This window comes from Artemia franciscana, chromosome 1, assembly GCF_032884065.1.
Source record: "Artemia franciscana chromosome 1, ASM3288406v1, whole genome shotgun sequence".
Taxonomy (NCBI): domain Eukaryota; kingdom Metazoa; phylum Arthropoda; class Branchiopoda; order Anostraca; family Artemiidae; genus Artemia; species Artemia franciscana.
Window position 1 is genome coordinate 67,617,806 of NC_088863.1, and position 18,564 is coordinate 67,636,369.

The following is an 18,564-nucleotide window of genomic DNA, read 5'->3' on the forward strand; positions in this document are numbered from 1 at the left end:
AATAATTTGTGGCTGAGATTTTTTTAATATCTATAAACAGTTTTCTCACCGTCATATTACCATCTTTACGTAAAGCTTGTTTCTCCATCCCCTTTTATCCTCGTTCAATATTTGTCGAAACGAACCTACCCGAAAATAATGTTAAAACTAATAATCTGTGGCTGAGATTTTTTTTAATATCTATAAACAGTTTTCTCACCGTCATATTACCATCTTTACGTAAAGCTTGTTCTTCCATCCCTTTTTATCCCCGTTCAATATTTGTCGAAACGAACCTACCTCAAAATAATGTTAAAACTAATAATTTGTGGCTGAGATTTTTTTAATATCTATAAACAGTTTTCTCACCGTCATATTACCATCTTTACGTAAAGCTTGTTTCTCCATCCCCTTTTATCCTCGTTCAATATTTGTCGAAACGAACCTACCCGAAAATAATGTTAAAACTAATAATTTGTGGCTGAGATTTTTTTAATATCTATAAACAGTTTCTTCACCTGCATATTTGTCTCGTTTCTTTCGACGGTTTGCTTAATCATGCTTCGTTAATTTTCATATCAACTAGAACTTCTAAAATGCCTTGTTTTTCAACTGATCTCTCTCATGCTCCCTTCATGAAAAAAACTGTTACTAATTATCTTATACTATTAATTTCTGTTTATTCTAGGAAAAAGATGCAGCCTTGGAGTCAGATGATCTTGGAAAAGACTTAAGGACAGTCCAAGCTCTACAAAGAAAACACGAGGGCCTTGAAAGAGACCTGGCCGCCCTTGGGGATAAGGTAGTTTTATTTTGTTTTTATACTATAGTCTAAAATGTACTAGTTGTCTAAAATGTACTAGCTAAAGAAGGCTCCTTACAAATTTACGAGTAATGACATTTTTCTTCTTTTTTTTCTTCTTTTTTTTGTCGATGTGAACTTCGACTGTTTCAAAGAGTGGAAACCATTCTCTTGTTATAAATTAGTCCAATTGGCAGCAAAAAGAAACAGAACAGTTTTCATTATTATACTCCTGAGCATACACGAACAAAATCGTGGGGAGTATCATTATTTTGATTTTTGTCTGTAAGCGAATCCTGTGCTTTTCTGAAAAAGGCATTTTCCAGCCACAAATTGTCAAGTTTTGTTAGCTGGTGGAGGGGTAGGGGGTCGTTTTATTCAACTCTTATGTGCTTTTGTTTCTATGTATTGTGTAAAGATACCACTTATAGCTTGTAAATAAAGCTACACTTCAATTCTATCTAGGCACGATGGATACCGACAAAAAAGGCATATGTACAACAAAACTTTTGACTTTCTTGCACTAAGTGTAGTCTCATCTGTATATTTATGTATATAGCTATATATACTTGCATGTTCGTGTATCAGGGTATTTTTTGGGAAAGAAGGAATGGCTATAATTGCACCTAATTTTGTCCCACTTACCGTAGGAAATAAGACCTATGGATAAATTGTGGGAGATTCGGTCTTCTCTTATTTATGGTTAAAGCTACCAGTGATAGCATTCGAATACCTTTTAGTTGTACAAATTTCGTCAAAGAGTATTTTCCATTTTTTTTTTCCATTAGCTTTATCCACTTTACAAATTCCCTCTCTTCAAGAGCGTCATCTCAGTTTGATCCTTGAATTTGGCCAATATCTTCTCAGAAGTGATAAACACAGATCGATACTACCACCAGTTTTAGTGAAACATCGAAGCACTAGGTCGAAGAACATTAACAGACTAGCAGCACCTCTTTCACTTGGCACAAATCGTTTTTCCAACTCATTCATCCCTTTCTTTGTATCAAAGTATAACAATTGTTGATTCAATCCTATTCCTCTTCGGATTTTTTCGTCGTTTGATTTAGTCCTTTTTTGTGAGCACAAGCGCCATTTAGTTTTATGACTACGAGAGATTGTGCAAATAAGACCGATTCTATTCTATAAATTTAAATTTTATGAATTCTTTGAGTTTTCTTCTTATGCCTCTTTCCTAATCTAAATAATTAGATAAATACTCTTTAAAACGGGAGAGATTCAATTATCTTACAGATTCGGCAGCTAGATGAAGTTGCTGCTCGCCTTATCCAGAATCATCCAGATGTGGTTGACACGGTTCTAACTAAACAAGCTGAGATTCATGGAGAATGGTCGAGGCTCACAGAAAGAGCCAATCGTCGTAAAGAAAAGCTCTTAGATTCATACGACCTGCAAAGGTATTTGAGTGACTATAGAGATCTGACGTCGTGGACTTCCGCCATGACCGGTTTGGTTTCTTCCGATGAGCTTGCTAATGATGTCACTGGAGCAGAGGCATTGTTGGAACGTCACCAGGTAAGTTTATTTATTAATTATGTTAGAACCCACTAGAAGCGTAATAGCTCCTCCTGTAACTTTATCATTACTTTATATTTTTCCATCCTTGTCTCTTACATTGTCGTAATAATTAGCCGTACTACTTCTGCCTATGTCAAGCCACTGCGCCCTCTGTAGAATTATATGAAACATGTCTTAAATATTATGACGTGTGTTTATGTTTGGTCAAAATATGAGAAGACCTTTCATGCAACTGGCTTCCAGGCTCAGTTGTTGTTTGATATTTTAATTCTAAGTACCCTCTTGCTTTGGGAAATAAATATATCACAATGTCTTGTGTATCAAGTCATAAATTACAGTCGTTTTAAACTACCGATTGTATGTATCAATCCTGGGTTTCTTTGTGTAATGGTTCTGCCTACTCTATTGAGAATAATTTCTAGTATGCTTGATGAACTTGTGAGTATGCTTGATAAGCTTGTGAGTATGAGTAGTGAAGTTGTGTTTTCTATGGGGAAGGGGCTGCTGAAAAACATTTGCCTAAATTATCATGATTTGTGATGTCCTTTGTTTATTCATTTTTGTACAAGCCGAATCATTGGGCTTGTTTTGTTTTTTTGTTTTTTTTGGTTCGGTATTTTTGATTGTTTTTTCTCAATCGTTTTTTATCCTTGAGATGGGTTGCCCACAGATTTTCAAACTGGGAATGAAAGAATTGGGAAGTGTATTTTTCTATTTTCATTTTCACTGAACACATTTTTCTGTTTCACTGACATATGTGATTGTAAAATTTTCTCCTGTTATTAGCTATCTTATTTGCTCTTCCTTTTTTTTCTACAGTTAACATATAAAGGTAAATCGGAAAATAAGTACTACCGGAATCAGCTTTCTGGTTGCAAAAAGAATTGTCAAGTTTTTCTTTTATTATTTATCCAGCTTATGTTTATCTAGGATATTATCTAAACTCAATTTCCTGCCAGGACGGGAAATCTGGCAATTGTCCAGTCACAGTCTGTGAACGGTTAGGCTTTCTGTGTTTCTTAAGCAGAGTAGTTGGCTTCTTATGGATAAATGAGTGTATTATAGACAGGGGCATCATGGTTTCAACAGTAGCTAAAACGTCATGAAAAGCGAGCCCCAGTTCCTGGTAACTGGAAATTAAAATCACACACAGGCAACTGACATTGACATATTGACATTTCTCCACGGGGTGCGGGACCTATTGTTTCCACAATTGATATAGTTTGCACTGCACGTTGTTAAGTTGCCTTCTTTTTTTTAATTAACCTTGGAGTGAAATCCGAGGTGTTTTTTAGATTAGTGAGTCATCTGTTAGAAGGTTTTTTGCCACTATGTGGGAGAAGTGGTCGTAAAAACTCTGAAGGGACTCATTCATCGGGAAATGATAGTCCTGATGTCTTTAACAGTCAAAAGTGGTTAGAGGTCAACCTTCCCCCTCCATGTGCTGATTGTCACTACCTCACTCACAAACCTCAAGACATTCGGTCGAAATTTTCGATCAGATCGAAACCAGAAATCGAAATCAGATCAGAACGAACTATCGAAACCATAAACCTACAACATTATGGGAAATATATTTTTTTCTGAAACATTGGGATTACTGTGTGATGGGAGTGAGGGGGATTTCTGATTTTGTGTTTTGAAGGAGGTGATGTTGAGGGCGACAAATCTGTGCCTCCAATCTGTCTATTGTACTGTTATCCCCGGTAAAACTTTAAATGTATCCACACTGAAGTAGGGAAGAAAACCAAAATACAGTATATTCAGTCGGGCTATCAAAATAGCGTATCAATAACATTTTTTTATTAATAGGGGGAATTTTTTCACAGCTTACTAGGCATGTATATTGGATCAAAGAATCCTTAGAAGAAAAAAAGCCTAAAAAAAAGTAGATTGTATTAATTTTTGAAACGCTAAAATGGCCCAAAGACTGTTTTTGTTAGGGTCGAACCATATTCCTGTTTGTTGTAATTTTTGCTTGGCTATTCATTTTAGTTTGTGTTTTTTTCCAAGATCTATTTATTCATCAATAGTAGTATCTGTTATATTTAGTCATTATAGCTATTAGAAGTAATAATAACCAAACTTAGGCAATTTTCAGTTTAAATTATACTAATAATGATTGCTCATACTCAAACAGATTAGAATACTCTCTAAGGTAGAATTATAACAATTAACTGTAGTCAAAATAGTATCCGTGTGAATGATGAAAGTTATTTGTAGATTTAAATTTTCAACAGCTTTGTTCTCCTGGAGACGCTATTTTTTAGTTCTGTCGCCTTGGCAAAATATGTGAAGGACCTGTTCAAGGTCGGTTAATCCCCGAGATTGTAACGACACTCCCAAAATACCTAATCGGCTGTACAGATTGTTTGCTCGAATTAAACTTATTAGTAATATTTACAAATTTCGGTAATAACGAATTTTAAAAATCAGTATCCATGGAACCTGGACAATTATGTGTCGTAGGTAGGTAGGGGCAATGGTTGTAAATTTCATCTAAAATCTGGTTAGGCTCAAAGTTCTAATAAATCTGTTAAAATTAAAATGGTATAAAAATGTTGATACAAAAAATAATAAGATATAAAAACCGCCCATGCTTAGAAAAAAATAAAAAGCTGTTCACCATCTGTAAAAAATATGATATTTAATATTTTCTGTATAATTTTTTACCTTTGCCCTTCTGACCGCTATAGCGAGTGACTTAACCTTTTTTGTAAGATTGGTCTTCAACCATCTTTTGGGGCTATGCACTCTTAGTGACAAATTGTACAAGTCAAACCATTTAGCATGTCGCCTAACTTTGTGGCATTGCTTAGTAACTATGGTAGTAATAAAGAATAGGAAATGAGGATAAAGATATAACTTGTATATTCTAAAAATATATATTAAGCATTAAATACTAGTTGTTTTTGGGGTGTAACAAGAAAACGGAACGAAGAGATGTAAATGCATAGAAGAAATTTAAAACGAGAATTTTAAGCATAGGCAATAAAGCAATAACTGATCACTGTTTCTTTTTAAAAAATAGTGTTTTAATTAACAATGTCAACTTTGACAAAATTTTATAATCAAAATTTCACTTTTCATAACAACGCAGCGTATCTCTCCACTTTTTAAAGTTCTATATATTTCGCTTAAGTTGCAGAATTGACAGTTTTATAAGAAAAGTCTATTTCTGTATACCACAACCGCCATATCTATTTAATGCACGGTCCATGTCTTCCTCAACATTTTGGTGAATGTTTATAATGGCTAGTCCTGTCAGTTTAGAGCTCTTCGTTAACATTTCCTCTCTATTCATCCTAAAATATTCGAATAAATCGTAAGAAAACTATCGTCAGACCAAAATCGTCAGAAAAATATGAACTCTAATAAAGATATATGTAGGTATGGGCTTCAAATTAAGTATACGAGTCCAAATATTCCTTAAAAAACAAATTATTATGTGTTTGTTATTTTTGTATTTGATAGGTATAGATTGGCGATTTATATTCTCAGGGTTTCAAGCTGTGGTAGATTTCTAATTATTATTTTTTTTTTTAACCTTGAGATTTTCATACATTCAATTTAAAGTTTAAATCTAAAGTTTAAACCCCTATACAAAAACATAACCATATTTTGTGATTGTTGGCATTGAGAAGGTGAGAAATTCTGAAATAATTCTTTAGTTGCATTCCGTTTCCGTGGTTAACACAAGTTGTGTCAATTTCCACTTTTTATCAACAATTATTAATAAATGTTAGAAGAAAAATCGATGCCATTCCATTGATTGAAACTGAGAATTCAGAGATTCATATACACCAGCTAGATAAAAAAAAATAAACACACAATTATTTGGCTTCTTTTATAAACAATTATTCGAAAATCTATTCTTCGTAAATGATTGCTATGACCTTTGAAGGAGTATTTCGACGCATATGCTTAGTTTTAAGTATATACTTGTATGAACCTTTATTAAAGTTCTAAAGAGTTTGGCCTTTATTTTATTTCTTTATTATGAACAGTGGAAGTGATATGTCATATAATGCAGAGCTTAGCTTTAATTAGATAGAAATAGGCAGTAAAATGGCCACCATCTGCCCACCAAAATCTAAGACTTAAATTAATAATTTTTGCACTTCTCATACATTTACTTTCTATTATACGAATCCCTTAAAAAAACAACGATGTTGTAGAAACCACCCTGCTTTGCAAAAAAAAGCAAACACAAAAAACCAAAACAGACAGCCAAAAAAAGTAATGGTATCAATTTATTCGCCTCAGTGCCATAGCAAGACAAGAAAACAAATTTTTGACAGTAAAAAGAAGTGAATACATTGCTTTTTAAACCCGTTGTGACAACACAATCCTGAAATATCGTTTCGACAGTCTATAGAAGTTAGGTTTTTAAATTTCCCCTCCTTGTTATTATGAATAGGATGATTTTCGCCTCCCAGTTGGCTTCTGTGGTAATACGGACAGATTTCCTTGATTAACCTAAATTTAGTTAATTACTTTTTGGCCGTATGCGTCATTATTAAAATCTAACAGAGACCGCACAAAGTAACTGAAACCTTGTTTTAAACTTGTTTACTAAACAAAACAGTCTTAATAATTAAAAAATTATTAAAAACTTAATTATTAAAACTAAGTACAAAAAAAATAACTCTCGTCTTAACCCAAACCAGAGCAAGCGGTCCCAACCACAAATGCACCACTGCGTCAGGGGGGCCTAGATCCGCCACTGGTTCTGAGAAAATAGATAAACAGTGTTTTCAGGCTTTTGCGCTAAAATGGAAGAAAAATTATAGGTATTTATTCTACTCCAGTTGATAACCAGTGATAGCATATAAACGACTCTAAGCTATAGAAAGCATTTATTAAACGACATAAAATGACTTGCACACCATAAACGTAATTGTTTGTACTAAGTGGTCCTTTTATATTATGTTGAGTATTATAAATTTGACTTTTCGCACTATACTAACGTAAAAATTAAAACAATTATCATGTTCATCGTCTGAATTCCTTACATTCACCATAATAAGAATATTCGAAAACTAAAATTGCGGTATTCACATGAGAATTCTAGCTCTGATCCAATTTGAAAGGTATTGTAGCTAAAGTGAATTACTTTATTTTCAAAATTAATAAATTCTTCTTTCAAAATTCCATTGTATTGCTACCGTGTCGATGGTTCCTCAGTGTACCTTAAAATTCTGTGAAGAGCCTCAGTGTGCCGTAAACTGCCTACTTTACAGACAAAACTAGCGTTCCATGATTACATAATGTAAAGTCTTAAGATATACTACGCCGTAGTTAGAAAGAACCATAATACGCAAACTCCATAACAAATACCTTAAGTAGCAGAATTTTAACTGTTTGGAGTGAAAGCTGATTATTGGAATAGTTGCAAATCTTTCGATGTAGTACCTTATTTAGTTCTCATATTTAATATGTTTTTATTATTATTAATATTACCAGTCAGTGCTGTAAAGGATTTGAATTTTAAAAAAAAAAGCTGAAGATTCAACAGCTAATATTTTTTAGAATTATCGAGCGGAGATTGATGCTCGTCATGGTATTCTACCTCCTCAGGTATGCTGCTTCTTAAATGACCACTAATAAATAACACAACTAAAAGTGTTTTTCGTCTCTGATGAACTTAACCCTTCTGGTGCTAGAACCTCTTCTAATATTCTTGTCTCTTCCTTCGGAACGACCTTGCTTCGCAACTTTCCCCTCCTTCTCCTTTACCATTTTTATGAAATTTATATAAAGAACTCTTTCTGATTTTCAGTTTTGTTAAAAAAAAATCTTTCTAAATCTTTTTCAAATTTTTTTTAGTTTTGCTTGGTAGTCCATGACACGTCCAAATTCAAATGATAAATTGAATTCTATATATTCTGGGCTAAGTTTCAATGTTGAATCTATTCAATTAGTTAAGACGAATTGGAAAATGACTTTTCATGTCTTAAATATTATTCATTCTAATTTTCACTGTTATATTTTTTTAGTTTGTCTGACATTTGCTATTTCATAAAAAAAAAGAATCTAGCTTAGGTGGTTCATAATGGCTGATAGAAAAAAAGCCAAAAAGATATTTCAGCAATTTTAAAATTTTTGCTTTTCATATGATGCTATTACCGTATTGATGAGGCAATGTTTTCCCTTTTCTACTTTTTATGGCACTTGGCATTAACCAAGTGACATATAGCGATCGCAAATTTTGTCGGTCTGTCTGTTCCGGTTTTGCTACTTTAGGCACTTCCAGGTAAGCTAGGACGATGAAATTTGGCAGGCGTATCAGCGACCGGACCAGATTAAATTAAAAATAGTCGTTTTCGCGATTTGACGATCTGGGGGGGGGGGGGGGGTTCGCTAATTCGGATAAAATGAAGAATTTTTAACTTACGAACGGGTGATAGGATATTAATGAAATTTGATGTTGGAAGGATATCATATCTCACAGCTCTTATTTTAAATCCCGACGAGATCTGGTGACATTGGGGGTGTTGGGGGGCCGTAAAATCTTGGAAAACGGTTAGAATGGAGGGATCGGGATGAAACTTGGTGGGGAAACTAAGCAGAAGTCCTATATACGTGATTGACATTACCGGAATGGATCTGCTCTGTTAGGGGGAGTTGGGGGGGGGGGGTAATTCTAAAAATTAGAAAAAAATGAGGTATTTTCAACTTACGAAGGAGCGATCGGATCTTAATGAAATTTGAAGTTTAGAAGAATATCGTGTTTCAGAGCTCTTATTTTAAATCACGACTGGATCCAGTGACACTTGGGGGGATTGAGGGGGGACCTAAAATCTTGGAAAACGCTTAGAGTTGAGGGATCGGGATGAAACTTGGTGGGAAAAATAAGCACAAGTCCTAGATACTTGATTGACATAGCCGGAACGGATCCGCTCTCTTTGGGGGAGTTGGGGGGGGGGTTAATTTGGAAAAATCAGAAAAAATGAGGTATTTTTAACTTACGAAGGAGTGATTGGATCTTAATTAAATTTGGTTTTTGGAAGGATATCGTGTCTCAGAGCTCTTATTTTAAATCCCGACTGGATCCGGTGACATTGCGGGGAGTTGGGGGACCTAAAATCTTGGAAAACGCTTAGAGTGGAGGGATCGGTATGAAACTTGGTGGTAAAAATAAACATAAGTCCTAGATATGCGATTGAAATAACAGGAATGGATCCGCTCTCTTTGGGGAAGTTGGGGGAGGAGGGTTAATTCTGAAATATTAAAAAAATGAGATATTTTTAACCTACGAAAGAGTGATCGGATCTGAATGAAATTTGATGTTTAGAAGGATATCGTGTCTCAGAGCTCTTATTTTAAATCCCGGCCTGATCTGGTGAAAGGGAAGTTGGGGGGGCTAAAATCTTGAAATGTGGCGGTAAAAATAAGCACAAGTCCCAGATACGGGATTGAAATAACCGGAACGGATCTGCTCTCTTTGGGGGAGTTGGGGGGAGGGCTAATTCTAAAAAAAATAGAAAAATGAGGTATTTTTGACTTACGAAAGAGTGATCGTATCTTAATGAAATTTCATATTTAGAAGGACCTCGAAACTCTCTCATTTTCAATCCCGACCGGATCCAAGGGAGGGGGGAATCTTGGAAAACGCTTAAAGCTAAGAGATCAGGATGATACTTGGTGGAAAGAATAAGCACAAGTCCAAGATAGGTGACTGACATAACCGGACTGGATCCGCTCTCTTTGGTGGAGTTGGGGGGGGGGGGGGTAATTCGGAAAAATTAGAAAAAATGAGGTATTTTTTGCTTACGAACGGTTGATCAGATCTTAATGAAATTTGATATCTAGAAGGATCTTGTGCTTTAGAACTCTCATTTTAAATCTCAACCAGATCCGGTGACATTAAAGGGAGTTGGAAGGGGGAAACCAGAGTTCTTGGAAAACGTGAAAATCGAGGTATCTTACGAATGGATGATCGGATCTTAATGAAACTTGATTCATAGAAGAATCTTATGTCTCAGATGCTCCGTTTCCAATTCGATTTGGATCCGGGGACATAGGGGGTTGGAGGGGGAAACAGAAATCATGAAAACCGGAAATCTTGGAAACCCCTTAGAGTGGAGAGATCGGGATGAAATTTGATGGGAAGAATAAGCACAAGTTATAGATACTAGATTGACCTAATTAGTATGGATCCATTCTCTTTGAGGGATCTGGGGGTTGTTAATTTGGAAAAATCAGAAAAATTGAGGTATTTTTAACTTAAGAACGGGTGACCGGATCTTAATGAAATTTGATTTTTAGAATGAACTCATGTCTCAGAGCTTTTATTTCAGATCCCAGCCAGATCTTTTGACATTGGGGGGATTTGGAGGGGGAAACCGGAAATTTTGGAAAACGCTTATGAATGTCGTAGATACGTGATGGACATAACCAGACTGGATCCGCTCTCGTGGTGGAGTTAGGTGGTGGGGTTCAGTGCTTTGGCGAGTATGGTGCTTCTGGACGTGCTAGGACGATGAAAATTGGTATGTGTGTCAGGAGCTGCACAAATTGATTTGATAAAGTCGTTTTCCCCGATTCGACCATCTGGGGGGGGGGGGCTGAAGGGAGAGGAAAAGTTAGAAAAATTGAGGTATTTTTAACTTACGAGTGGGTGATCGGATCTTAATGAATTTTGATATTTAGAAGCACCTCGTAACTCAGAGCTCTTATTTTAAACCGTGACCGGCATTACGCCTCTGATTTTCCTTATAAAGCAATCTATTGATCCTTAGAATTTTGCTAGAGCTCATACCATATGAGCTCTTGGCTCTTGGCTCTTCCAACCTCGTCACAAGTGCTATATGAGCTCTTAGCTCTTGTTTTAATTAAAAAAGGTTTTTATTTTAATCAACTAATTTATTCTATTTTCTGATTTGAGCTAAACCTCAAATGGAATGCTTGATTTGTATTTATAACATGACGATCTATATATTGACCCCATAAGGGTAAAAGATTTATCTTTTCTTCTCTTTTGAAATAAAAGTTGTTATTTAGGAGAAAAGGAATAACACGGTTAAACTAATCTTAAATTCGCTCCGAAATCAAAGTTACCAAGGAGGCATATAGATTGGCTCTATCCTACCCAAAGCCGTATTCAGTGGGGGAAAGGGGTTCGCTCCTCCCTCGAAATGACTGATAAAAGCTCTAGTAAATTATTCAAAATATTAGAAAATTTGAAAAATGTATTAATACATGAGCGTGTACTATTAACTAATAATTTACTCCGTTTATCCTTATTTAAAGCTGTATATATCTTAATATTGCCTTTTGAATTTAAAGGCGATGCTTTTTTTCTATGTGTTACCAAAGAAGGTCTCTTGACGCCTTTTTGTATTTCAAGTGACTACTCAGTCATTTCTTTTCTTTGGCTGCTTCAAGGAATTATATTATTTACTTTGACCTCTTTATTATTACAGTCTAGCTCAAAGAGTATGGGATAATTACAAGGGTGCGAACTGGCACCAGTACCGACAAAAAAAAAACTCAATGTCATCTAGCGTTTGGTGACACTTAGCATTTTTTCAGTGTAATAATAAAACGTTATCAATTTGATTTGTGTAGTTGGTAAAATTATTGTAGTAATGAATGGCTGATCCCAGCTTCTTACAGAAAAAGGATTGCAAAGCTTGAATAAATACTAGTTGTCGCCAGACGCTAGATAATGTTGATGTTTTTTGTCAACACTAGCGACAGTTTCCACTCGTATAAGTTACCCCTAACTCAGTGCTGTAGCTATTTAAATGAGGGTCAGTTGAAGTTTTAATTCGAGGTCTTGATTTGTAGCAATTGTCTGATACCCTTTTAAGAACTGTTTATGTTTATATAGCCTAGTTCTGGTAAAAACAGTTAATTTTTCAACAGCATGAATGGCGTGAAATGATGTCCAGCTCCTCTCATGTCTTTTGTATATAGCCTACGGTTACTTTGGTAGTCTGCAGTTATCCTCGTTGTGTTACTCTCTTTGTTTGTTTTTCTAATCACTAATCTTTCTCTTATAAATTAGAAATTAAAGTGTCCCTTTAAAAAATACTGTTTTCGCAACAACAGCAGGGCTGCCAATACTTATTGCCCGACAAAACAAAAATCACAAAGGAGAGTGAAACGATGACAATAATAGTCAGTCAAAAACGGAAGAAAAATTTATGCAAATGTTTTTGTTGAGACGCAGAACAGTAAAAATGATGCGATTTTTCTTTGTAATTTGCAATTCTCCTTTGCGATTTTTTAATTCTGTGATGATTAGCCAGTGTGGTCTCAGAAATTGTTGCCTTACAGCCCAAATAAATATTGAGTCAATTAAGTTGGAGGGGTACTTCAACGGGGGAGTATGTTTACATTTTTAACACAATATAGCGTTTTTGAACTATTGAGGTTTTTTTGGAAGTTTGTTGTAATTGATTCCTAAAAACAAATTATGAGTGAAACAAGTGCCAAAGACTGGTTGCTTTTGTACGGATTTACGGATTGATTAATTCATAAAGGCTTTATAAGGAAAGCGATTCCACTTTTAGAGACGGGGGAGAGGAGACAGGCACAGATGCTCCACGTTTCCTAGGTATACTTACTGCGTTTTGACGAACTAACCTCCTTTCCTGCCTCTCGAAATTATGTGCAAACGTATCAAGTGCTAATGTAATAGATGTAATAAAATAATCGTATAACTTAAAATGAAAACAAATTGCAATCATATTTTAAATTTATTTATTCAAAAGCAGGTGGTGAAAGAAAACTTCAAAAGAGATGAAACCTAATTAATTTACTTCGCCAGTAATATCTCACGCTTTTAAATTAACTGACTCTTAGAAATCAGCAGTAAAATGGAAACTTAGAAAGCGAAAATTCGTGCTCGTTAGAATTAGTTCTAATTCTCTAAGGTCAAAAGATCATAAGCAAAAAAACAAAGATTTAGTTTTCTTTCTGTAAAGAGGGTATCAAAAATTGATTTTATTAATTTATTCTTTGTTATTATAAATACTGCTATTACTTAATAATCTATGTTTATTCAGGAGCACCGAACTGAAATGGACGCAAGATCTGGAACTTTCCAAGCATTTGAACTCTTTGGTCAACTGTTGCTTAGCAACAACCATTATGCTGCACCGGAAGTTAAAGACAAATTAGAGAACCTTAACCAAGCCAGACAAGAACTTGAACGAGCATGGATGGCCCGTCGAGTCCAACTTGATCAATGTTTGGAATTGCAGCTTTTTTACCGGTATCTATATTTTGAATATTCGAATTTGAAGGATCAAGGTGACTTCTCAAGTCCTATTTATTTTAGCTAGACAAAATGTCTGCTGTTAGGTAACTTTCAAGCAAGCTAATTAATGAATTGAAATTAACGAATCTAATTAATGAAAACATTAAGAGCTTGGAATTTTCCTTTGTTTGTGGATATTAATCAAAATTGCATTCTTGGAATAACCGAAGTCTATGTTAGCTTTGTTATCTGTTTTTGAATATTGTAATAACTACAAATCTGTTAACCGTTAGAATTCCAGGTTCTCCATTTCTTGAAAATTCGGATAATGAGAAAATATTTATATAGTCAGAATCAGTCTTCATCACCCTCAACCTCTTGGACAGGAGTAATCCCATACATGTATAAAATATATCCGTGAAAAGCAAATCCCGCTCCACCCCGGAATTTGAGCTTATAAGTCCATAATTTGATCCCGCCCATTTCACGGCGTCCAATCGAAACTTACCTGCATCAATTGGTCCTTCCTTCTTTCCAAAACTTATGGGGTCTAACGGTTGTCGTGACTCAATTATGATAGAATCTCTAAGGTCTAATGACTGTTGCCCAGTTAATATAGTATCGAACCCTTATTCCCCCTTTACACTCTGCATAAAGATGTGTTTCAGAATGTTAGAGTATAGTTTTCCAAGCACTCATTTGAGCAATTCCCAGGAGGAAGGGGGCTGTTTCTGTATTGCAATACGGGCTGTTTCTGTATTGCTATGCTATCTTAAAGTGAAGCCAGACTGCTGCACTCATTATCTACTTGTCTCATGTTCAAGCTTTAAATAGGGTTGAGCTACAAATACCCATAAACAAGTGCCGAAAAGATGAAACAGGCTTTGTTGAAATTGTAAAAAAAAAAAAAAAAAAACTGGAAAGCTAGAAGATTTAAGGCAATTGTGAAAAAAGAAAATTTTCCATTTCAGAATCTTCTGGTTAACCAAACTTATAGCCCAAGAGCTTCACCAAAAATGATGAGAAGTGCCAAGGACATCAAAATGAAAACATTTTTTGGTCCCTGGCTTTCTTTCTTTTCAGAAAAAGTTCGCTTTATCTTGGGTCTATTCGTACCTGAAAACCGAGATCTCTTAGATTTTTCCTTTGAAACCCGGTACAAAGCTAAGCTAGCGTCACCTTTTCAAAGTGGAAAATTTGGCTTGGTTTGGATAAAATAGAACTCTTAGGATTCTTCTCACAGGCAATTTAATTAATTTAAAATACTTTCTCTATTTTTCTCTCTATTTTGCTTTCTGTATTCTCTGTATTAATTTTGCTCCACTGAATTCATTTTTTTTCTCTCTCCCACTTGAATGTTATGTCTTGAAATGAAGCAAGTTCTATTGTTCTTAAACCTATTAAGTGTAATTGGTCATCAGTATTAAACTTGGCTTCTATCGTTGTTTTATTTATCTAACTTTAACGTATTATTAACATTGAGTGCTTACTTGGTGCATTGTCATTCGTCGGTATTTTCGGTGACTTTTTGTTAGCCTTTTTCCCATCCTAGAATGAGCTAGCATTTACTAGCATTATTAAAAAAAAAAAATTAAAAAATAAATATGAAAAAGTTTTTTCAGCTGGAAGTAAGGAACAGCATTAAAACTTAAAACAGAAACAGAAATTATTACCCATATGAGGGGCTCACCTCCTTCTAATACCTCGCTCTATACGCTAAAGTATTTTTAGTAATTTCAACTATTTATTCTACGGCTTTTGTGATTCAGGGGTCATTCTTAATGAATTGGGACAAAATTTAAGCTTTAGTGTAAAGAGCGTGGTACTGACGAGGGGGCGAACCCCCTCATATATGTAATAAAAACATGAGAATACAAAAGTTCTTTATGTAAGCTAATTTATAAGTTACGTAAATCTTTTACTAATAAAAAGATTCGTAAAACATTAAAAGTTCTAGTTGCCTTTTTAATTAACCAAAAAATCGGAGGGCAACTAGGCTTCCTCCCCCGCTCTTTTTTTTCTCAAAATCATTCGATCAAAATTATGAGAAAGCCATTTAGCCAAAAAAAAATAAAAAAAAATGCAAATTTCGTTTTGATTATTCCTCTGTGGAGAGCCAAAATCAAAGCATGCATTGATTCAAAAACGTTCAGAAATTAAATAAAAAAAACGATATTAAACTTAAAACGAACAGAAATTACTTCGTATATGAAATAGTCTGCTTCCTCATCAACGCCCCGCTCTTTACGCTAAAGTTTTTTACTGTTTTAAAAAGGAGAATTGAGAGAGACTTTTTCAGAAGAAAAGAAGACTTTTTCAGTTTTATGCACAGTTTGAAAATGTCGGGTTAGGTTAGGTTTTTAACCCATTTTTGAGATTTATAACCTAATTTAACATAACCTACTTTAACTTTTACCCTCAAAGCTTGCATAAGACTGAAAAAGCTGATTCGCGAAGTTAATTGAATCCTAGCAGGAAAAAAGGAACTTCGGACATTCACGGGTAAATATCGATATTAACCATGTTTTGGACATTCACAGTAACATATATACTTAACATAATGCTGCCCACTATTTGAGTATGTTTTTCTCTTCTTTTCTTTTATTACTCGTTGTTGTTGGGCATTGACTTTGTTTATTTTTTTGGCGGGTGGTAGTATTACTTCTATTGATTCTTTAAAAAAAATAGATTTTAGTTGTTGGGAATCCTTTTTAACGTAGTTTAGAAAAACAAGATAAAAAATCAATCAACTTGCCTTAATTTTTTAATATTGTTCTTGCGTAAAAATTTTTGCTGTTTTTATTGTTTATGTTTTGGTAAATAATATCAAACAAAACCCAAATAGAAATCTGGTTACATTTCAAATTACTATTTTAGTAGTTACATCAAAAATAATAAATTTTAGCTCTAAAGCCAAAATAGCATAACTTAAGTACACGTCGTTTGCAAAGGCGCTGAAAAGTAGAGCTTGTTTTTGTTTTGGACTCGAAAAATTGTAATTTCTAAAAAGGGTTTTCAACGTAATATAGATTTAATTGAAAAACAATCTTTCTTTCTGGGTGTTTGTATGTGTGTGTGCATATATAAATTTCACATATATAAATTTCATCAAGTTTAGTCTTACCAATTTAAAGTTAAGAACCCGAGAAAATTTGCCTTATCTTTAAAAAAGGGGAAACAACCTCTAAAAGAGAATTGTTTTCGGCTGAAAATGAATGGTTTTCATTGTCATTAATGTTCAAATTATGACCGAATATATAGTTGTTGTTTTTTTCTAGTGATTGCGAACAGGCAGAGAGTTGGATGTCTTCACGTGAGGCTTTTCTTGCTTCGGAAGAAGTTGACTCAAGGGGAGACAATGTTGAAGCCCTTATTAAAAAACATGAAGATTTTGACAAAGCCATCAATGCTCAGGTATAATGCTCAGTTTTTTTTATAGATATTATTTTAATGTTTTTTTTTTTTTTTTTTTTTTGCTTATAAAAATTTGAATTTGGGAAGGAAGAATCAAAATATGACGAATATATAACTACGTACGTCTTCTAGTATTTTCTTGTATGTATAAGAGGTCAAACAATTCCTGGATTCCCCGTGCATTATTCTGCTTAGTGGCTCAAGCCACGCGTTTGGTTTTCTCTTCCTCTAAGCCGTAACATCGTAGTAATATTATGTGTTTACCGTCTTTGTTTATAATATTGTTGGATTTAAGGCAAGTTTCGACTGTCTGATAAAAACAAAAAATCTATTGCAAACGCTGTATCTATTAGAATTTGATTGCAGAGATCCAACCAAAAATTAAAATTTGCTATAGAAAATAATATATACATAATATTACTGAGTTGATTAACTTTGATGGAAGAAGAATATCCGATAAAAGAAATAATGGCATGTTTTATTGTTGACTTTTCACCTGCCCGTTTTAAATATGATGTAATCACTTTTTGGGTAAGGGGCTTGAATTATTTTTATGAATTGGGGGGGGGATGGGGTAAGTTTAAAATCAGTGTATGCTTTGGCTAGAATGGATATGTAAATTGTGATCTGTTTTGAATAAACCGTTTTTGTCATTTTTCTTTTTTTTTCTTTTTTTAAGCTCTACAATTGGTACTAAATTTTGATAATCTCTAGTTTGACACTTAAAATCTAGTCTTAAAATTTTGCTGAAAAATGTTCTCTCCCTCCTCCTTCTCTTTCCTCCCTTCTCTCTGTTCTTTCTCTTGTCCTTTCCCCATTCTATGTTTGTTTTTTTTTTCTCAGTGATCTGATTATGTTTCATTTGGTGCTCAAGGATCCATCATAGTAAAGAGCTGGTCGATGTAGTCCATCTCAGGTCGAAATTCCGCCATACCTGTGATCGTCTTTCTCACTAAGCTGAAGCGGTTGAGGAAAACATTGATTTATACTTCCTTTATCCTCTCTATTCTGTATCTACTCATTGTGTATCTTTTCTCTTTTTTTCTCTCTCTTCCTCTCTCTTTCTTCTCCTTCTTCAATCTCCTTGTTTTCTGTTATTGTGTATTATATTTAGGAAGAGAAAATAGCTGCTATTACCACTTTTGCTGATCAATTGATCGATGCTGAACATTATGCCACTGACGACGTTCGTGACAAGAAGGAGCAAGTTCTGGAGAGATGGCGCAAATTGAAGGAAGCTCTTATTGATCGGAGATCAAAGCTAGGCGAATCACAGACTTTACAGCAATTCTCCAGAGACGCCGACGAGGTTAGTTTTATTTAGAAGAATCTTTAAAATTACAGTTTGTGTTACAAGCGAATTTTAGTAGACCAGTAGGCTAATTTCCTGTTTTTTCGGGTTTTTTCATATATATATATATATATATATATATATATATATATATATATATATATATATATATATATATATATATATATATATATATATATATATATATATGTATGTATATATATATATTCTCTCTAAATTGTTTTCTTAGCCTTTTAGGAAAAGTATATTAAATAGCTTTTCTTGACCCTGTATTTCCGTTGTCCAACAAACCGTCTATTTTTGGAA

The 18,564-nt window shown here is 34.2% G+C and overlaps 1 protein-coding gene across 1 annotated transcript in view; it reads left to right on the plus strand.

The window, feature by feature from the left end:
• The window catches only part of LOC136033169 (spectrin alpha chain-like), a gene marked incomplete at its 3' end in the record, with an annotated part of 117,795 nt that extends 99,540 nt beyond the window's left edge, over positions 1 to 18,255 (plus strand). The window contains 5 exon segments of the mRNA XM_065713855.1: positions 668 to 781; positions 2,036 to 2,317; positions 13,339 to 13,547; positions 16,811 to 16,946; positions 18,061 to 18,255. Of these exon segments, the coding sequence (XP_065569927.1) occupies positions 668 to 781; positions 2,036 to 2,317; positions 13,339 to 13,547; positions 16,811 to 16,946; positions 18,061 to 18,255 (936 nt within the window).
• Positions 18,256 to 18,564: the final 309 nt, after the last annotated feature.